General features: G+C 32.7%; 1 protein-coding gene across 1 annotated transcript in view; it reads right to left on the reverse strand.

Moving 5' to 3' along the window:
* Nucleotides 1-18897, reverse strand: part of LOC148607483 (transcription elongation factor SPT6-like) — a 36368-nt gene extending 17471 nt beyond the window's left edge. The window contains exons 1-17 of the mRNA XM_088547206.1: nucleotides 18773-18897; nucleotides 14327-14534; nucleotides 13526-13716; nucleotides 12438-12630; nucleotides 11988-12072; nucleotides 11568-11670; nucleotides 10719-10796; nucleotides 8993-9181; nucleotides 7989-8081; nucleotides 7378-7467; nucleotides 6714-6853; nucleotides 5848-6077; nucleotides 4951-5080; nucleotides 3024-3174; nucleotides 2446-2541; nucleotides 1460-1558; nucleotides 158-301 (exon numbers count right to left, since the gene is read on the reverse strand). Coding sequence (XP_088403332.1) covers nucleotides 158-301; nucleotides 1460-1558; nucleotides 2446-2541; nucleotides 3024-3174; nucleotides 4951-5080; nucleotides 5848-6077; nucleotides 6714-6853; nucleotides 7378-7467; nucleotides 7989-8081; nucleotides 8993-9181; nucleotides 10719-10796; nucleotides 11568-11670; nucleotides 11988-12072; nucleotides 12438-12630; nucleotides 13526-13716; nucleotides 14327-14516 — 2202 coding nt within the window. The 5' untranslated portion in view covers nucleotides 14517-14534; nucleotides 18773-18897. The remainder of the gene's footprint in view (nucleotides 1-157; nucleotides 302-1459; nucleotides 1559-2445; nucleotides 2542-3023; nucleotides 3175-4950; nucleotides 5081-5847; nucleotides 6078-6713; nucleotides 6854-7377; nucleotides 7468-7988; nucleotides 8082-8992; nucleotides 9182-10718; nucleotides 10797-11567; nucleotides 11671-11987; nucleotides 12073-12437; nucleotides 12631-13525; nucleotides 13717-14326; nucleotides 14535-18772) is intronic.
* Between the last annotated feature and the right edge of the window lie 4112 nt (nucleotides 18898-23009).

Here is a 23009-nt window from a genome sequence, read left to right on the forward strand (position 1 = left end):
ATGTCCTGAAAAAAAGCATCAAGGGGGGAAATAGTGACAAGAATTTTAAATATATCTATATATTCAAATTTGTGCTCTTACAGGTTACACTTAATCCATATTAGAAATAAAATTATTTTTGCATTTTTTCTGAACTATTGTTCTCTACATCTGTTACCTTAACAATGCCTTCCTTTGCCTCTGCCACCATTTTGGCTCTCAGCTCTTTCTCCATCTGTGGGTACAAAATCTTAGTAAGGGCTCTCTCCAAAGCTTGACTTCTCTGCGCATTCCATTGTTGTACCAGGTGACTGAATTCATCCTAAAATAATACACAGACAAACTTAAATCTGCAATAGCTGCAACATTTCTTCAGTTTTGATTCTATGAATTTTGCTGATTCTATGAAGTAAGTTTGTAGCAATGCAATTGAAGAAATAAATGTTGATAATACCCACAGAATATTGTGAATACAACATCAAAGAAGATCAATAGCTCTAATCTTATTATTTTTTGCCATTACTTCCGAAGATTTCCGACAAGACATTCTCCTTGGTTAAAAATAGCAAAAAAAACCGATACACAGGTAAGCACATGTCTTGTTTTTATTTCATTTCATCTACTTCTTGATTAGTTTTCAAATAATTAATAACAATTACCGACCACATTTGTGCCATATTATATTATTATACGTTAATTACAAAAGGATCCTTGCATTATTTTCAAACTTTTTCTTTTATGGCTTGAGTCCATCAAAGAAAGGGTTTTCCTTGCCGTTAATTAACCACTTTTGCTTTGCAATCAGATTTTTTTTTTTAAAATACACATTTACAGCACATGCATGGATTAAGGTCAACAGAAGTTACATGCATATAAAATTTATCTAGGTTGACTTTTTGTATTGCAAGACAATGTTTTTATCGACACTTATTTCATGTATTTAATGCATTTTATTTGTGGATATCAAATGAAATTAGACACGAAAAGTACAATTTAGTAGCAATAATTCAAAGTTAAGGCATTTTTCAACAGAAACAAAAATTACAAAAATGACAACTAAAGCAGCTTTAATCATCTGATACAAAGAATCATAATTACTTTTACAATTTTAACTCAACATTTTACCAAAAGTATGAAGAGATAAACAACATCGCATTTTTTTTGGTTTTTGCACTGTATACTTTCCATTCAAAACCTACCACACTGGTAATATTTTTTACAGTGTGGAAGTTTCAGTAGATTTCAGATATGGTATGCATACTAAGAATTGTACCTAACTTTTTATGGACTAATCATGTTTATTGACTTTATTCAAACCATTCCAAATGTGTTCTAGCATTAAGTCTTCAAAAAAAAAAAGTAATCAGACTTAATTTCATCAAATCATTTCAGAAAGAACTTTTAGCAATTCGTAGAAACAAAATCTGGATTCAAAAGAAGTGCAGAGTTAAAAATGAATAGATTTGGAAGTTTGCTCTACCCTATAATACAGCTGTCGGACTTCCTCAAAATATGTAGTTTGTCCTTCACCTTCCTCATCTATAAATACCTCTATTGTCAACAAACCATCATCCTCAGCCTTCAAAATATTAAAAATCAACGTATTAAAAAAACAACAAAAAGTACATGATACAACTACACCCCTTTTTCAGTACTAAAGTTCCTTAACATTTCAACTAAACAGACAATTATTTTATCACTATTTTGTTTAAAATCCCTTTGATCTTGCTATACGATAATTTTCAATCTCACGCCAGCAATTAACAGATTATTAAATATTTTTTTTGACTCGCGGGAGTTTCTCATGCTCATCTCGTCTCGCAGCAAAGCCGCCTGACGAGATCAGCATGAGAAACTCCTGTGAGTCGAAAAAATATTCAATAATCTAATAATAATAAAAATTTGAAAATCATTAAATTCAGAAGTTACACACTTTCTGATTGGATAATAATTCATCTCATAGACTAAACTTTGTAATGTAACTGTGATGACATCAACATTTCAGAATGATTTATTTTTATTATAGAGAATAACTGTTATATTTTTTTTACCTTTTTGAAATTAACCTCAATGCCCATGATGCACACTTGAAAATAACTTGCTACACAGACTGTGATTATTTCTTCATAGACCAAATAAAAAAAATATAACAGTCATTCTTTAAATACCTCGAAGCATTTTTGAGATATCATACATGTAAGCGGTGTACAGATTGCAGACCTGTTTATGCTACATTATTAAAAATCCTATATTGTTTGTTTTTAATAAAAAAGATCATTTCAAACATAAAATTGGTGATTTTTTTAACATAAGTATTATTGAAAGATTTACAATCTATAGAGCGTATTTTGCAGCCAAAACTCTTAGAAAGACTGGACAATTTGTAAAGGTGAACACATCAGAGATCCTCTCATCTACCCTGAACATAAACCTCAATGCAGGCATAAACACAGTTAAACAAATTACCTGTGTTAACTTCAGAAACTGATCATCTTTGAAGTCACTGGCTGGTTTGTTCTTCAAATATTTCATGGGAAAGGTAGGCTTTTCTTCATCTATTTCCTGAAGAAAAAAAAATTAGAATCTCTTAATAAGTATTACTAATTTGGCAAGTTTCACAGACATGATTTAAAAACAAACATACAACAGGAATTGGTGATATTGAAGTAAACAAATGGTAAAATCCAGATTTGCAGAAGTGGAATTCTATTTTAAAGCAGTAATTCTACTCATTATTCCATGTGAGGTGACCATCAATATTTATAATTTGATTAAAAGCTGAAATTTCCTACAAAATATTTTTCTTTATAAAAAGATAAAGTACTATAACCAATCAAAATGTTAAAGCAGTAAACACTTAGCCCAATTCACCGTTTGTTTTCCTAAAAGATCAAACGATTCCCATTTTTAAGTGAAATATATAAATTAGAAGAATATAACTTCATGCAGCATGATCAGAAGAAATCTGTCAGAATAAAAAATGAAAGAGCTGTACAAAATGGAGTGGAATACCCTCATAAAATAAATTCAACCCTTCACTATACCTTTCTACCTTTCTTTGTTGGAGTTGTTCTAATTTTTGCCCTTTCAAAGTAAGTCTGTCGTACACTTTGTCGGACTAAAGGATCATGGGCAATCTGCATAGCTACCATATGTCTGGCCCCTAACATGACTTCATTATCTGATGGGAACTGACTGAAACAACCATTTAAAATATATTGCAGTTTCATGGCTTTCAAGAAATACCTAAGCAAAAGCAAAGTTCTTAGATTGTTATTAAAACTTTTATCTTTATGTTTTTGATTACAGTCAAACCTTGGTAACTCGAACTCCAAGGAAACATTGAAACGTGTTCGATTTATTAGGAGTTTGAGAAATTGAAGTTTGTATATTTCCGGATTTTTTTCGTTGCTGGTCTGAGTTAAGCTTTATCTTTAGAAATTACTTACTTTCTATGAAGTTTTGTTAGTTCGTGGATATTTTTCATTTGCTTTCGGAATATTACGTTGACTTGTGGACATTAAAAATGATGTGTTAGCTTTTAAAAACGTTCAGAGTTCGAGTTCCTTGGTCAATAATTTGTTTTCATCTTATTTTCTTTGATGCTTTCATCATTCCGACTTCAGAACATATCGAACTTCAATCAGTACTATGTTAAGATCAAATCTACCTAATTAGTGATGACTTAAATATTACCTGTAATTAACTTAAATGACACTGATTAATGAGAGGGTATCAGTTTTTCACACCTTTTATTACCCAAGCTGACAAAATGGCTGACGAGTTCGAGTTAGAGAGGGTTATTCTCTAAGATTTATTACTGCACAAACCGACTAGTCAGTTGAAGTGTTCGAGAAATCCAAGGTTATTGATATTGATTATATAGGAGAAAGTTTTGGTACTTTGAATTGTGTTTGATAAATCCCAGGTGTTCCAGCGATCTGAGTTTGAGCGAGTGAAGTTTGACTAAATGACTAAAAGCGGTTTCCTGATAAATTTACTAATAAAATCTCTTACAACAACCATGTAAGAATATTTCAACTCAAACATTTAGAAAATACTAACTTCAACTATACACAGCCTACAGAGTTTTATATTATTCTATAACTGATAAAAATGACTGAAAAACTGTGATTTAGAATCAATTCCCTTTTGTGACTTGTGTCAGGGAACTGCATTTTTGTTACTGGACTATTACAGGATTACACTCACTTGCAATGTGACAGGTGATGCTGGTGGATCAGGACATGCTTACCCTTCCAGAGCACCTGATGTGACAGGTGATGCTGGTGGAACAGGACATGCTGACCCTTCCAGAGCACCTGATGTGACAGGTGATGCTGGTGGAACAGGACATGCTGACCTTTCCAGAGCACCTGATGTCAATCCAGAGTTCATGTTGCTAGTGCTTTAGTGTTTTTTTGTGTTACTTCTTTGTTTTCTTTATCTTCAGTTTTCTTTTGTGTTACTTCTTCGTTTTCTTTATCTTCAGTTTTTTTCAAGTACTCTATTTTACTTGGTTCACAACATTGTGTATGTAAATCATCTTTGTTTGCTATTTATATGTTCAGGTCATGCATTTGGATTTTGATGTACTTGAATTGTGCCATTAGTCATGCTTCGGTATTTTTGTGCCAATATTTATTTTTTCTTCCCACCTCCAATGGGTAAAAGTACAGGTATGTATTACTATAAACCTACCGCACATGAGCAATTTATTTTTGCCAACTTAGCATAAAAAAACTGCCTGAAATAAGTCTCTTAATCACAGATTATAATCTTTATGAAAGTGCTAAACATTATATTAAACTGCATTTTAAACCATGAAAATAAATACCCACAAAAATAAATTGGTATACAGTATTGAAAAAGCTCTAACAATCTCTACCTGTCGATTATTTCTTTGCAACTTCTGTCAGAGAATATTGGCATAAATCTTTATGTAATAGGTAAAGCCCTATTTCTACCTACTTGGTAACAAATTCTTTGGCCAGTTCTAAGGGTTCTATAGGAAACTGTTCGACTTCATGTCTTTGGTAATTATCTCTGATATTCTCACCGAACTGTTCAGGAGTCAGACCAAACTTCATAGCAATATCATCTACAAGTACACATTTCAGGGTTTAAACTGATTGTCTGATTATGGCATAACCTCCTATGGCAGATATTTCGTGCATTTCAGGACGAGAACAATTTACCAATCAAACAGTCCCTGCTTTGAAGAAATCTAACATACTGAGCAAAATTTCTATTGTGCTAGCTCACAGAAGTAACAGCCCACAAATAGGACACTGAGGCAGTTTACAGGATATAAAGATGCTACATGTACAGTTCACATAAGTAACAGCCCACAAGTAGGCCAACCAAGGTAGTTTACATGATTTATAGATGATACATGCACAGTGATACATGTCGAAACCAAACTGTGTTTAAGGAGTTAGACCTAGGGTAAGGGACATAACTCTTACAAAACATTGGAATGTTCGTATTCAGCATTTGACATCTATCTCATGTAAGCATCTAAGTAACTTAGATTGATTTCATTCTGATTCAAATGAAAGCTTGATAGGCTTTGGTGAAATTGAATATGATACAAACATATCACTGATTTCAACTTCTTAAAACAGTAGAATTTATTCATTTAAGACATGTAAACAGGAAAGTTTTCAGTAAGTCTATCCTACATGTTCCTAATGTTAAAAGAAAAAATCAAAGATTTGATCATCAATTATTCAGAAAAATACACTACTGAAAATACTGATTCATGCAATTTGTTTAAGTAGACAAAAGAAAAAATCTTTCAAACCCTTGCCTTTTATCCTTGATTAAAAATATTGAACTACAAGCTTATCAATGACCTACACCTACCAAGTTTATTCCTCTGACAAATGGTATATCCATTTTTCCTTGAAGCTTGTTTCACTGTGTCGTGGATTTCTTCGTCAGGTTTTTCTGGGTTCTCTCCATCCTGACCTCCATTTGCCTCCCTGTTTTTCTTTTTCTCTGCATTTCTCATCTTGGGAATATCTGTTCCGTAGTACAATAAGAAATGCTGGTAGACATCTCTCAGTTCTTCTATTGTCTGGACTTGGCGAACCCTGCGTTAAAAATTTCATAACAAGGTCAGAGTCATTTCAAACAAAATCTCAATGAAACACAACAAATATGCCACAGTTTTGAAGTCAAGACAGAAAATATCACAGTAAGCCTGATGAAGCAAGACATGATATTCTGTTTAGACAGTCAAAACCGGTGCGACAGTTGATCTAATGAAATAATGTTATTAGAAATTGACAATATTTTTCAGTATCATGGCAATAGCCTCACCTAAAAATATCACACAGTTAGAACAATAGAAAAATGATAAAAATGCCAATAAAAGAAAGTATTTGACCTGATGTTTTATATCAACATTTTCTGATATGGATTTCAACCAAGTTGAATACAAATTTAAATATAAAAAAAAAAAAAGGAATTCATATGTCATAGTTAAGGGTCCAGTTTCATAAAACATTTCAATTTGAGATTTTCCTCAAATACTTCCTCAACTTAAGTTTCGATCAATCAGATCACTTGAAATTAAAGATTTGAGGACTTGAGATTTTTCATGAAACCCACATTTAATCTGAGTTGCTTTACCAGTTTCCGAAGTCAAGGATGACTAATAATGTACACATTGGTAGATCCAGGTAATGGCAGTTGGAAGTTAGACCCTAACAATTTTGCTTACTTACTTTTCAACATCTTCATCAGTGAGTGGTCTAACGTTTGAAGCCAAGACCTGGTCTGGGTCAGAATTCTGGTCGAACTGGTAACTCTGCATCTTCTCAAACAGTACAATTAAATTTTCTTTCCTTGTCCTCAGCTGGGTCCACTATACAAATAATAAAATATTTTACTTTCAATTAAAATTTCTTAATTAGAAGAAGTGTGTCAACAAAACACAAATGGGCTCAATGTCCCAAAATTCTAGCGAAAATCAGAAGAATGTCATTCAGGAAAACATACACACACACAACAAAAAACATAAATAACCAAAATAATACAAGCAATGTAACAAAAGTAAATGAGCAACTCAGACTCCACTAAAAACTGGAAGCATGGACCAGGTGCACCGATAGGGTAGGTGATGCAAGACCAAGAAGCAAGTCACACATAGTACAAATTCTCATTACAAAGTTCCACAACAAATTTTGAAGTATAGAGTTCAACTTGACAAACAGATGCCTTATACCAAATGTAAAATAAAATAATTTCCATGAGGAATGGAACATTTAAGGTTACAAGAACTACAAGTATTAACGAAGGCAATAAAACTTTAAAGTTAAAACGCATCAGTGCATTGGAATTCAATTAAAGACATTTACAATGGTTTACATGTAGTTAAATCATACCCACCTTTTCATCCCAGTGCCACACTTTCCACAGGTCATTAATATGGAGATCAGGTTCTACGTATTCCTTTCTGTAGAAAGCTATGAATGGAACCTTCAAAACAATGATACAAATGTAACCTATTTCAAACTGAACCCTGAATAAACCAGAAACCTATTTCAAACTGAACCCTGAATAAACCAAAAACCTATTTCAAACTGACCCCTGAATGAACCAGTCAAGGACATCTTAAGTCACGGCTTCAATAAGTTTTTAACTGGTGCCAACTTTACATCAAAACAGACCATGTTCAAAAAAGGGTTTGTTTTACACAAGGGTCTCTCAAAGCACTAAAATACAGTCTAAACAAAATGCCTATTGTTAATAAAATAATCTTCAGATTTTACAAGTAAAAAATGTTCAGAATCAAGAATTACAAGCCAGTGCATGAAATAATAAATAGTGATAACTGAATTAATTTTCACATTTTTTTACTTATCGTTAGTACAATTGTAGAAGTTACACAAAATTTTAAAACATTAACTTTCAATTGGACACTTCTTATTTTGACAGAATATGACTGAAAAATATAATTCAGCTGACTGATGACTTGACCGAAATTACTGTCTACAAACCTCAAACTGTTGATTCCTCATAAAATTAATGGCTTCCCTGATCTTATTAACTGTGCTAGGATTCCTGCCATGGTTGTCTTGGTCCATAAATCCCTGAAAGTTTAAATATATAAATGTTCCAAGGTTGATAGACATTAATATACTGAGAAAGTTCTTTACTTTGTGGATACCAATTTTCGAGGATTAGGGAAGAAACACAAGATCGTGGATTCTTGATTTTGTGGTTTTTAGTATACACATCAATAGAAATCTCCTCTTCTTTGGAACCAGATTTTGTGGTTTGGCCTACCCACGAAAACTGGAACCCCACAAACATGAGTACTTTCACAGCAGTGAAACTGAGTCAAGCTAGACATGATCCTAAAAGAACCATAAAATACCATATCATCATTATTATGTTTGTATATGGTGTTAAAAGTTTCATGATAACGTGATACTAACCACTTACAAAGAAAAACATGGAAGTTGCATGATTGTTACACAAAGTATGGTCCCACATGCACAGGAAGTTGAAAACAGAAAGCACAGAAAATTGCTTACAACATATGCCCCATCTCTTTACAGTCACACAGCAAATTTGAAATCACTCAATCCATTGTGACCTGAGATAATTGTAATCAAATTTGAACAGATGGACAGACAAGGTGATTTCAATAAACCAACCACTTGTTGAGGGTATAATAAAGCTAAGAAATAAAAATAACCTCAGTACAGAAGATTGATTTTTACAGACGTATTGACGGTAAAATCTAAATGCCCCCAATAGTATCAGCTGGCATTATAATCAGTACACAGCAAAATGTGGCACATATGATAATCATATGGTTTTCATACGTTAATTTTGGCTTGAAAACATATGATAATCTTATGATAATCATGCAATAATCATATGTAAACTGAAACATATGATTAGCATATGGTGCTCAGTTCATATGATAATCATATGTTGAAAAACATTCATCAATGATTCTCAAGCATGGCACATTTGCCTGTGAACACCATACCTGCTGTGTAACAGTTGATGTTGCAAATGCCTGTTTATAGATCCATTCAGCCTCTTCTTCAAGTTCTCCTTCCTCTGTAGGTTTGACAGGAATCTGTCGTAACTGGAATCTTTCTGGAACATCTGCAGATCGTATCTCCTGATCTTTGTCTGTGAAAAAACCCCTTTCCAATTCTGTCGGTTCATACACCTTGATTAGAAAATAAAAACAAAGTTCAAAAATACATTTTTGAAAAGAAACTCTATTTATATCGTGAAAAAAAACCAGTCAATTACATCATTTTACTTCCTAATTGCATGCTGATTCAATTTGTTAAGGTTTCAACTGAGTGTTGTGAATAAAGCAATTTATTAGTAAGAATTGTATGAATAAAAGTTAAATACAAATAAAACATGATAAAACAAAAAAGGAATAAATCATGTCTAATATAAATACTGTATTTTCCGGACTATAAGTTGATTGGAGTATAAGTCGAATTGCCTCATTTTGACCAAAATCGACGAAAAAAACATAGATAAGTTGAATTCAGCAGATAAGTCAAGGGTCAGATATGTGCATTTATAGCGTACGTGTCAGCAGAGATTTGAGTTGAGCGGTTTGTTTTCGACAGCATATCATTCCAGCAATGTTACTAAATATAAGATTTCTGAATTAAATAAATATCTGTGTTTTTGGTAAAGTGTACTTTGTCCACAAGTTCAATTATTTTTATTGAATAGCGTGTCAATGGCTCTGAAGCCATTGATCATCAGGAGTACAAAATCGTAAACATGTCGAACTTGGGCAGCCATGGGTGAAATAAGCGGAAAATTTGTTTGATCAATTAGTCATAATTATGAGCGGTTATTAGTAAACAATATTACCTGGTATTATGAAATACAATGAAAAATAATTGTTACCTTCAAATTTGGTTGCAATTAGCCATTCAGATAACACCTCAATTGAATTATAAATTGAGTAACATGCGAATGTGTTACGACATACCATAAATGAGTATAAATTTGCATATTACAGGACCGATAACTCCAAAACACGTGATAATGTTTTCAAAGCTCAAAAAAAAAAAAGTTTTGTTAACATATCTTCTAGAGTTAATCTATATATTTTAACAGTTTCAAAGTTTCAGAGTTTTTATAAACATCATTGTTTTTATTCATAAAGGATAGCGGCAATGATCAATAATATTCGAATTCAATCATCGATTTGACTGTTTGAGAGACGGCTTTCGTTGATTGCAGTATACCAAAAATTTTGAATAAAGCAATAAAAAGTAAACTAAACAAATCTAATGAAAGGCATTGTTGATGAACATTTTTCTGGAAAAATCCTTAGATAAGTCGAAGGCTGACACTTTGCTGAAAAAAATATCTACTTATAGTCCGGAAAAAACAGTAGACGATGCAAAGTTTCAACCGAGCTTTAAAAACTAGAAGTACATCAAACAATTTACATCTACTTAATCTGGGAAACTTTTGAGTGATATTATTAAGTGTTTTGTTTTTTGCAAATATATGTTTTTACACAATTTCCTCAAATTGTATTATCACATACTTTGAAGAAATATTTATGAAACTTTTCTTTTTGTATCACAAGTTTGACCGAAATTTCAGTTTACAGTAAAAAAAATTACAATTTTAGCGCCATGTCTTCAAATACACAAAATCATTGTTCATATACAGGTATCAAACTAAAGCAATAAAAGATGTTCTAAGATATCATAACTTACATCATAAATTCCCATTTTAGACTTTTTCTTTCTTCCTGCTTTTTTTCTTCTTCCTCCTTCTTCATCTTCGTCTTCATACTAGAAATCCAAAAATGTAAAGAAAATTAATGTAACTATATAAAAATCACAGAATGACATTACCAATCTGAAAGCTTCTTTTACCCATTCAATTAAGACCTTCAGATGCAAAGAATCTTGATTTCATAGAAATACTGCTATATTTGGTACAATACTTTTCAGGATATAAAATTACATGTTCCATTCAATCGTTTTTTTTACATTAACAATTAAGCATTAGAATATCATTTAAGCTAAGAGGAAGAAACACATGTAAATGCTATACAGCTTTCATTTATAACTACCTAACATATTACCTTCTGAGAAAGTGAAATAGATGTCTTTGTAAGAATCATGCAAAATCTGAAAAATGTGATACACCCCAAAAAAGGCTACATATTTTTATTTTTGTAATTAAGTTGTTTTATGGGTCTATACTATGAAATGTGTAATTATTCATTCAAATCTGCCTGCTCTTAGGAGATAATAAAAATTCAATAACAGATTCTATTGTATTTGAGTGTTATTAACATAGTTATCTCCCTTAATTTTGAAATCTACAGAGCATTCTATATAATTTTTATCCCCTTAGAGCACCGGTTATATGAAAAACTGAATGTTAATTTCTATTTACTATGGCAATTCAAACATAATATTAAAAATAAAAATATGTAGGCTTTTTACCCATCCATCACATTTTGCACAATTCTTAGCTGGAGTGCTACTTAAGTAAAACAAATACTTAGTTGACTATTTGGCAATGAGGTCTCAGTTCATTAAAAAAAAGCTGACCTCATCTTCCTCATAATCTTCTTCCTCGTAGACCCCAACATCATCGCCGAAGTCCTCTAGGTCAAAGTCTACACCAAAAATGTCTTGAGCTTCTTGTAGAGCACTGTAAAATCCAAAATATTATTTATTACTACTAATCATGGGTACATCCTTAGTAATAATAATAAAAAAAACAATATCATTATTTTAATAACTATACTTTTCTGACAGCACCATATCCATATGTGACTGGATTATTAAAACAATAATGGAAACTTATAGAATTTTTTAAAAATGCAAACACATTATTTTCTGAACATAATGAAAATTAAAATCTGACACATTGTTGTCTACAAAAATGGCAACATAAGTTTCCAATGTTAACATTCAAATTTGAATTAATTTTAGCCCTTGCTACCTTTAACATTTGTAGACACTTACGCATCAGAATGTATTATATGTCTTTTCTTCTTCTTCTGTGCATATATGGGCTGGTTATCCTCATCAACAATAAAGTCATCCATTTCTGTAACAGACAAATGCAATCAACATTTATTTATATATACATTACATATACATTTTGTAAGAATACAAATGATAAAAAAAGTTGTGAACTTGAAATATATGCCTTTATCGATAAATTATGGTTCAGAAGGACAGCAAGACAAATGCCTACGTTTCAATTTTTATCATTTTTGTATAGCAATTAAAAAAAATAAAAAAGTTTTTACACGGTAACAAGCATTTAATCAAACAATAGTGAACAGACCTGATTTTATGAGGTCAACTAACAAAATCGGAAATAAATATACATTAAAAAGAGAATCCTAAAGGTAAAATCTGGACTTTGGATTTGAAAGAGCGGAAAAAAATCATGTCTGGTAAACTTACCATCCTCCTCCTCATCAGAAGCCACCAGATTTTGATAGTCAGTTTCTTGAGTAGCAGCTGTTCCTTCTTCCCCTTCGCCACCCTCCAAGTCAATTCCAAGCTCCTCAGCAATTGCTTCCCTCCCCTTGTCTTCATCATCCCCTTTGTCACTGTCTTCCTCGTCAGATAAAACTCTGATACGTTTGTGTTTGGGCTGAAATGTACATAATGTAAATTATTTAATGAATAGTACATAATGTAAATTATTTAATGAAATGTACATAATGTAAATTATTTAATGAAATGTACATAATGTAAATTATTTAATGAATACAATCATTCATCAACATCATTTTGATTTCTTTTATTTACTTGTCAATGAAGCCATTAATATTAAAGTGTCTACCCTGTTCCAAAGTTCAAAGGCGTATTACTCTAACAAAAATCAGAGGATCATGAATTTCTGGTAATAAAAACAACTACATATTATATACTAACTTCCTACAAAGTTTCATAAAATTTGGTTCAGTAGTTTCTGAGGCATCAAACTTCAAGTGTGATGGACAGGCAAAAATCAAATGTCTCCCCACTAAAGTGGGAGGGAGGCATAATTAGTTTCTTTTACAGACTGAAATTTCTTTAATCCACCTTAAATAATATCATACTATTAGTTGATTTTAAAACTTACGGAGGTAGACCTAGGGTAGGGGACATAACTCTTGGAAATCATTTGAACATTTGTATTCATCATTTTACATCAAACTCATGTAAGCATCAAAGTAACTATGATTGACTTCATTCTGTTTCAAATAAAAGCTTGATAGGTTTTGGCGAAATTGAATATGATACAAATATATCACTGATTTCGAGACTTATGTCCCTTAACCAAGGTCTACCTCCTTAAGCCACTATTTAAAACAATGATCTAGGAAATAGAGAGTTCAAACATCACAAAACTATGTCAGTGACATATACTTTTTTCTTCAGTTTCATTTCTACAGATTTTCCAATATGGTAGTAAACCTCATCTCCCAAAACAAACCTTTCTTTTCACTTAGATTCCTTAATTTTATTCAATAACACTTTTATCATCATCTTATAATACAAACCTTTCTTTTCACTTTGATTCCTAAATTTTCTTCAATGAGGTCATAATCTTCATCCTCAAGCCTATCATCAATGTCAGAATCCTCATGTTTCCTTTTTCCACCCTCCTCTCCACTTTCCTCGCCTTCTTCTTCATCTTCCTCCTCAATATCATCTTTAATAAAATCTTTCATTTCCTCTTGTATTTTCGCTTCTGTTAAAAAGATAAAAACCAGACATGATTATATGAAGCCAATAAAAAATGCATATTTTGATGAAATTTGAAGTAAACTTACAGTAAAAAAATATGAAATTTGAAAAAGCAAGGGAAAAAATTGTCTGAATGACATTGTCTCTAACTTCAAGAACACGAATGACATTACAAAGGCCCTTGAAAATATGGTTCATATCTGTTAAACAGCACAATAAAATAAAATTAGAAAAATACAATATATTCAACTAAGTGTTAATAATGATAAGGTCAAGTTGAAATTTAAAACCCATGACATAATCTCGAGGGAGAAATGAACAAAATCTTTTCCCTGCATTTGCTCACTTCTCCCATTTGTCTTTGACAGGAAGATTTTTTCTGTAATAAATAATGAAGACAAAAAAATCAATCTTGTTATTTTTCAAACAGAATTTACTTTATCTTCTACTTCTCATCGATGGGTAGGTAAAACTATATTCAAATGAAAAATTGAAACCATTGAAAAATTATTAATAAGATCAATCCATAATTTTTTTTTTAATTACCAAAATTTGTACCAAAATATTATTTGCACAACACACAAAATCATGACTTGCAAAGAAAAGGATTCTACCATCTTCTTCTTCATCTTCATCTTCATCAGATGAATCATCATCAATAATCCTCTGTTTCTTCTTCTTTTTTAACTTTTTCTTCTTTGGCCCTTCATCATCTGAACCTTCAATGTCTGATCTGGCACTTCCTGCTCCCCCTTCTGATGAATGGTTGGACTCTTCCTCTGCTTCCTCTTCAAGGAAGTCCATGATTAGTACTTCTGTTGACTAGATAGGAAAATGTTTAAAGAATGCAAAATTATTATAGCAACATTTTCTGAACCAATAATATAACAAAATAAGGTTTTTATTTTTTTTTTATTGAGAACAGCAATCAGGTGATTCAGTACACTCCATCTCAAAAATGGTTCAGACTCTTCCTCAGCTTTAAGGAGGTACCTGGTGCATGACTTTTTGGGTTGACTGATTAGGGAACTAAAAAAACAAAAAATACACATGCACATACAAGTCAACAATGAACATTAGCTGTTTGGCAAGTATGAGCTTCTTGCAAGATGGCGGAAGAGATTTCTTCCAAACTCTAGCAGCATCATGACATTGCAGTAGAATATCATCATGTGAAGGTCAGGGAAGTAGAAATTGGCAAAATCTTATTAAAACAGTGAAATAAAAAAACCTGAGGAAAAATTAGAATTTATAAAAGGATGGAAAAATCACACCCCTGTCTTAGACTTATTTAGGTAAGAAGATAAGATTCTTCAGGAACATTTTCATCTGTTTCCTATTATGAGCTATTGATAATTAAATTGTCATTTCTTTATACAAGCAAATGAGTATTGTAGGAAAAGTCTTAGTGTGAACACTAGATACCTTTTAAAAGTCCTCATTTGCAAATAAAAAAAAAAAATAAAAACTGATCAATTGTTTTGCAAAATTTAAGGCACAAAAAATAACCATTCTGGCCGCCAATTTCTAATCTGTTCAAATCACAAAAACTATTCCCAGGCTTCCTTTGGAGGTATGGCATATTGTAATACAATTTCTGAGATATTATCCATTTACTTCTAGTCAAGTTATTGTCTTGACATCAGGAAAATACTTCTTTTTGGTCCCTCATTTCTAAGCAGTTTGTCATAACAGACAAAATCAATCACAGTGTGTCCCTTTGGGTAAAGAATATAGTGGAATAATATTATCAATATCTATGTGCTTTTACTGCAGTTATATATATATATGTATACTGCAGAACATTTCTATTAAATGCTTGTTTTCTACCAATTGTTGGCCTCTACTTCCAGAACAGTTGGGGCCATAACACCCAAAATCAATACCGCTGTACCAATATTTCTCTTGTAGTTTGGAACCTTGTGATAAAATTTTACACCACCAAATATTCAAACTACTGCACAAAAACATAGTGTCTATGGATGAGGACAATGACACTGACAATGACAGCAGGAAAAAAAATGTGTGTTTCTGATTTCATACTTTAAAAAAGTAGGATCGGTAGGGATTTCTTTTTATTTTACAAAACTTTTCACCTTGAGTTAATGGGGTAAAAATCTCAAGTTTAAAAGTGCTCAAGCCAAAATGACAATAAAAAATGCTAAAGTAGGCACAAATAAATACATGTAAGATAAGTAGGGAAACCAGAAACACACATTTCTTATTGGGCCTAGCATGTCATTAATTGACTCCATATAGATGCTACATGTATCTAACAAATATAACAAGAATGGATATGCAAGGTGAATATGTCAGAGACAACAACCCAAATGAAAAATGTCGGTTGAAGGCCACCCATGGGTTTCAATGAATGACAAGGAAACCCTCCCACCACAAGACAGGCTGCAGCTGACCCCAAAACAAAATTACAAATGTGTACACTGGTACAGCAAAATAGTTGCCCTTATTGACTCCAGCAACTTAAAGTAAACTGAAAGTGAAAACGAAACCAAACATACAGTGGACAGAAATTCCTGACTTTATGTCTTCATCATATGCAATATCAATCCAAATTCTCCCATACAAAGTTGAAAACTACATGTATGGTATATCACAAGTCATAGTACAAAAATGTACACAACCTATGTCATGCTGAAAACTGCTTTTAAAAATACACATAATGTTTTAATTTCTATTTAAATAACCTATGAGTGAATAAATTGCTATCATAATAACAATTTGACAACAATATCATGACTATATGATAGTATATCCCTAATGAATTAGTCTATTCAAGGCTTAGTCAACTTACTGGGAGAGTATTGAGCTTTCTTTGCTTTGAAAAGAATATTACCATAAAATATAGGGTGGGAAATACTACATATCTGAATTTTACAAGAACAAAGCTTCCCAAATACTGCTTATTCCTAAAAATGTAGTCAATTTCAGAATTTTTTTTTAAATTGTTTGTACAATTTAGACTTCCTTAATTTTCTAAATTTTAAAAGCCATAAAACCCAAGTTTACATTTAAGGTACTGGTACAAGCTTCTTAGTATCAAATATTTGACCAATCACAGAATCATAATCAAAGTAGAATCATTGTATACATGCATTTTTGTATGCTCCTGAAGGGATTTTATTGGTAGTGAAGTAAAAAATGGTAGAATGCAAATTAAGATCTGATTATTGACAATAAAAAGTATATTATGGACCCAATATAAACCGTCTTGTTTCATATGGACAAATGAGTTTGTGGACTTTCGAAAGATTAATTATTTTTCAATTGCACTTCACCGTAAAACACCATCACTTGAATATTTCAGTATTTGGAGGAAACCCCTATTTCGCTAATCTGCGAGGTGAATCTGTGTTTTTCTAACAAGGTAGGATTTATTCTTTGTTTTTAATTCATCCAAAATTGTGGATTTTTAATCACCTTTTCTCTGAATTTTGATCGTCCAAAAATTGTTTTTAGTTACTTTATCATAAAAAGTCAAAGTGCTGTCTGGCAGCTGAAGTATCTATTGCTTATAGTCACATGACTTTTTAGGGGAATTCCCTTCTAATATAAAAGTTTATGGAACACTTATCCTGTCATGTTATATTTTTCGTCACGTACCAGAGATGTCAAACTAGTATATAACATAAACAGAAAAATGTTCATTTTATTAAATGTGAACACAGTTCGCGATGATATTAATAGTTGTACATTTGAATATAAGTTCCAAAACATTTCCGTAATGAATTGGGCGTTTCTGTCACGATTCTGTATGCTTTTGACGTGAACTGGATGTGTGGACATTTGGCCTGAAAAGGCTCCATGTCCACGATTACGTTGATGAGGAGCCACTACCTAAAGTTCTGTAGTGATGACCTCAATCTTGTAGCAAAATAGCCAAGCAGTGAAAGTAGCTCTGACTATTACTTTGTGGTTTTTGAAATGCCTATATTGCAAAAATCAGAAAAAAGAAAAAGATCAAGAGCTACCATTTCGCTGCTACAACATAACCCTGTTCTAGATGCCTAATTGTAAGAATTCATGTCTATTACAGAGGTTTCATTAATTTTTCAGGCAGGAGGTACTTTATGTCAATAGCAGTGTTGAATCTCTGATCCAATATTTTTTTATATTCTTGTGAGCAAAGTTCAAACATGTTCTTTTCAAACTTAAGGTTGCAAGAAAATTTTTACCAAAACCGGCCCTCCCCGCTGAATCGAATGGTCGTCCCTTAAATCATATTCTGTAAAAGTTTGTTTCATGTGTTGACTTGTTGTCAACACTAAAAATTCCTGCACTTGTCTGCGCCAATCACAACAAATATCAGGAAAATGACGGGTATGGGGCAATTCCAAATATGAACTGCATTTTTTTGACACGTTTTCATGGAATTTTCACCTATGTTTAGTTTTTTGTTCTGCACAAAAAAATCTGTGATTGCTAAGTCACCACATGTTTTCTATAAATTGACACTATGTTGTATCGTCGTACTAGGTTAAAGCACTTTACCGACTAGATTCTGATGCGAACCTCAACGAAGACACCAATTATATAAAAAATAATAAACACTGAAGATTGTGATTTTGGAGACATACCTGTAGCCTACAGGTGGAACAATCTTAGATATCTATTTACTAGATTTTTCCTCATGATTTTTTTTGCTTTTATTTTATTCTGCCAGGTCCAGACGCTACTGTAGCCGGGTAAATGTACCAGGTACCGGCTCTTAATGAAAGCACTGTTATTACTAGTATTAGACAGTGCCATAGAGAAACAAATAAGTGTTATGTCTTGGTAATAAATAAGTATAAAAAATAGACTAAGACAACATGTAACATTGCTGAAAAATATAACTTTATTTGATGTGTTTCTTATAATTGCGGGAAAGAAAACTGATTTGTGTGACGAAGATATGAATTGAGTTGGCATTCGTGGTCTGCATGAGTTAAAGATAAACATCAAACATTGATTGTCAGTAAATTGTAAAGGGTGTTGTTCGTATGACATAGAGACTGGGTGTCGTTGAGCAAATATAAAACGCTAAAGGCGCATATAATTACCTAAGATGTAGCCTAATGCAGTTTTTCTTTAAACCGGAAGTGCAATTATTTAAGAATCGCAAAAAAGATATCCCGCGATTTGATTGGCTATATTTTATACAGTCGACTAAAACCGAAATAATTTCTGAATCAATAATCTGAATTGGGGTTTTATATCATATAGCTTTTCTCAAAATCAGTTGATGTCAATTAAGTGTTATTATTTTTAACATTAACACTTTTGATTTACTCGCTACATTACAGTACATATCACGCACTTTTAAATTTTTTTTTTTTTAAATGTTAAATATAAGTAAGAATATTTATGAAGATCCATCTATGGTGAAGTTGTAGCAAGTGTATATTACACATTCCTGTATGGCTGTATATGGTGATGATTCCATGTTTGAACTATAATGAGGTAATTAAAGATTAAACCTTTATTTAGTACATACAAAAGAGATACACACACACACACATATATATATAGAAAGGTCTGAAAAATTCCCAACGATGTTAGAACTGTCAAATTTGCGATGCAAATTTTTGGTCGTTCCCTCCGCGGGACTCGAACTCGTACCGCTGTGACATCTATGGCAACACCGCCTGCACAAAGTCCAGCGCCCTAGACCACTCGGCCAGCTAGGCTATATAAAAATATAGCTTTCGCTGGCCGGGTCATTCTTCCTCGTAGGATTAATCTAGGGCTTTAACTTAGTACACGATGTATGGTAGTACGGGACAGTTCATTTAGATGTTATTATGTATATATATATTGTGTTGTAGAAGCGTGGTTGTGAAAGCTGATAGAGTTATATATTACATTTTCCCGAGAGAAAAAAAACCGATTATTTGAATTTAGAGTCTGTCAGCATAATTGCGAAATTACCTCATTAATTTGAATTCAATCGGAAGATGCATCAACATTTGTAATATATCTGACTGTTGCGCGGGTAATCTCCGACAATCATTTTGATTTAACCAAGTGAAATTAAACCCTCAATAGTTCAAAATGCTGTTTTTTCGTTACAATCAAAATATTTCTCGTACAATTGTGGGAGTTTTTCATGTCTGTAAATAATAGTTTCAGAACATATGCAGTTATACATTACTGGTTTATAACTTAAATTCTATTACGCCATTAATTCTCGATCTGTTTGAAATTTAATGCAATTGGAGGAGCCAGGATCCTAGCTATGTTTTCGCCAAACATTGAACTATATCATATTGAATAGTTCTTAAAGTATCTTTTGTTAGATTTAAGCCGTCCACATGGAAAATATTAGGGATAGATTTGAATAACATGTAGTTTTTTAATTTTCGATAGATTTTTTATGCTTAAAGTTATTCAAATGTACTCTTTGCTGCTTCTTAGTATTATCCAGTTGTACGGCGTTAACACATACAGCAATTAAAATTCGGCAAAATAGTTAATTACTCTCAAACTCACTGCTATGAAATTGAACGCGGCATGCAGCTATATGCCCTTACATCACATCATACATGTAAAATATATGGCCATCATATAAATCTCATAAATAGTTAAAATTATGAGAAAAATTGCAGATTTTTTAAATGTCATATATTATATTGCTTTATTTCCAGTCTAAGATCCCTTTTTTAATCTTCCTTTGGTCATACCGGTACTTGTGTGTGCTAACATTTAGCCGTAGACCTGTAATAGATCAGATGTCTCTGATTTAAGCAAACAACTCTAAAGTTTTCAAACATTGATAATCATTTGCTGACTATATGTTAAAAAGTTTTATGAAGACTAAATCCACAACTAATTTCTCACGAGAAAAAAATCGCTCATTTAAGAAATAAATTATGGAAACTCCATATCATCATTGTTTTACCACGGGCTGGACATTCATGTGGCCCTGTTGTACCCCGAGCAATAGCGAGGGGTTAAATAACGATATAAATGGCCAGCTTGCGGTAAAACAATGATGATATGGAGTTTCCATAATTTATTTATTTCGATTCTAATATGACTAGTTTCTTCATTTTTATCAATTTAGATCGAAGATCAGAATGATATAGCAGTTGCCAGAGCCTTTAGATTTGTAAAGCCTTATAGCATCTGCAATTATCTTACACTACCACAGGAAATAGTCCCATTGGCATACCCCATTAAGGTTCAAAATACAAAGAGTTAAGCCCACTTAATATGTATGACTAATATATCGTATTTAATTCAGTGCTATTTACGCCAATAAACAAACTCAATAAACAACTTTTAGTACGAACTAAATATGTTAGTTCATTAATTAATAAACAAATCTATCGAGCACTCTGTATTTGAATGTAGGACGGAAAGTCACAGGACAAAAAGTCACAATAGAAGACTTACCAGAGGGTATTGCCTACATCCGACGCCTCACACCAGAAGAGTCAGCAGAGACAGCAGACTTAGTCGACTACTTTGACGCAACCTACGTTAGTGGTACCTACCGTCCAGTACAGCAACTAAACGCAGACCAACAACCTCAGCTGATGATGCGCCGTACACCGCCTATGTTCCAGCCTGCTGTTTGGAGTGTCCACAAAGCCACTATGGAATGCAACCCCAAGGACCAACAACGTCTGCGAAGGTTGGAATAACAAGTTCCACACACTGGTTGGTACGTCTCATCCTAGTATTTGGACCGTCCTCAAATGGTTTCAGCGTGAGCAGTCTACTGTAACAACGATCGTTCTCCAAGACGCAATCGGTACACAGCCAGCAAAGAGAGTTCCGCAGAAGATAGTTCATCTCCAGAAACGACTCCAGAATCTGTGCCAAGACCGTGTATCAGGCAGAAAGCCAGTTCCAGAATTCCTGAATGGTGTCGCCTTCAACATTTGCCTGGGTAGACGTACTACAGCTGCAGGTGCAGTTAGACGTTTCTAACTAAATAGACTTTCAACAGTGTTTGCTAAAACAGTGACATTAGTGAAAATGAACTCATGTGTTTAAACAAAATGCTCAAAGTGATATTGTGTGTTTAAAGAAAACCTTGCAAAACTTTTTATTTATTGACTTTCTGTGCTTACATTGTTGTTTGTTTATTGTTTTGTATAAAATGTCTATATAAAGTATTGTGACTTTTTGTCCTACCGAAATTGTGACTTTTTGTCCTGTGACTTTCTGTCCGTTTACCCTGTATTTCCGAACAAACTAAAAAAGGCTCAAGTGGTGCCACTTCACAAGAAGAATAGTCAACTCGAAGTTGGTAACTATAGACCAGTCAGTATTTTACCTGTTGCCAGAGCCTTTAGATAAGTAAAGCCTTATAGCATCTGCAATTATCTTACATTACCACAGGAAATGGTCCCATTGGCATACCCCATTACGGTTCAAAATACAAAGAGTTAAGCCCACTTAATATGTATGTCTATTATATCATATTTAATTCAGTGCTATTTACGCCAATGAACAAACTCAATAAACAACTTTTAGTACGAACTAAATATGTTATTTCATTAATTAATAAACAAATCTATCGAGCACTCTGTATTTCCGGACAAACTAAAAGAGGCTCAAGTGGTGCCACTTCACAAGAAGAATAGTCAACTCGAAGTTGGTAACTATAGGCCAGTCAGTATTTTACCTGTTGTATCAAAGTTTTCCGAGAGAGCCTCTTCCGAGAGCTAGTTGATTTTTTTCTACATATTTTTCACCCTTATTTGTCTGCTTTTAGAGCAGGATACGGCTGCCAGACAGCACGTTTGAAAATCAATGAGGATTGGAAGAAAACTATTGATGATAATCAACATATTTCTGCTGTGTTGATGGACCTCTCGAAAGCCTTTGACTGCCCTCCTCATAATTTATTAATTTTAAAACTAAAGGCATATGGATAATTTTAATTATTTTCCTGTAATATGACACTTCTGTGGTGATTGTAATACCAGAAAAAATAGAGAAAACACAGGAGCGTGCCCTAAGATTTATGTATGAAGACTATTGTATTACTTATCAACAACTGTTAATTAAATCAAAATTACCAAGGTTAAAAATCAGAAAAATTAGAATGATAGCAATAGATGTGTATAAAATTATTAATAAACAGTGTCCATTATATCTACAAGAACTTATTGAAATTAAAAATGTAATTACTCTTTCAGAAATAACAACATAGCAGATGTTCCCAGGGTAAGGACAACTACCCATGGCCTACACTCTTTCAGATGCGCAGGAGCCAAACTCTAGAAGGAACTGCTGAATGAGATGAGGAAAGAAATGCCTTTAGGTCAGTTTAAAAGTTTGGTT

The sequence above is a fragment of the Perna viridis genome, chromosome 9, assembly GCF_037379345.1.
Source record: "Perna viridis isolate PV_CMFRI_1.1 ecotype Kerala chromosome 9, ASM3737934v1, whole genome shotgun sequence".
In the NCBI taxonomy this organism is placed as follows: Eukaryota; Metazoa; Mollusca; class Bivalvia; order Mytilida; family Mytilidae; genus Perna; species Perna viridis.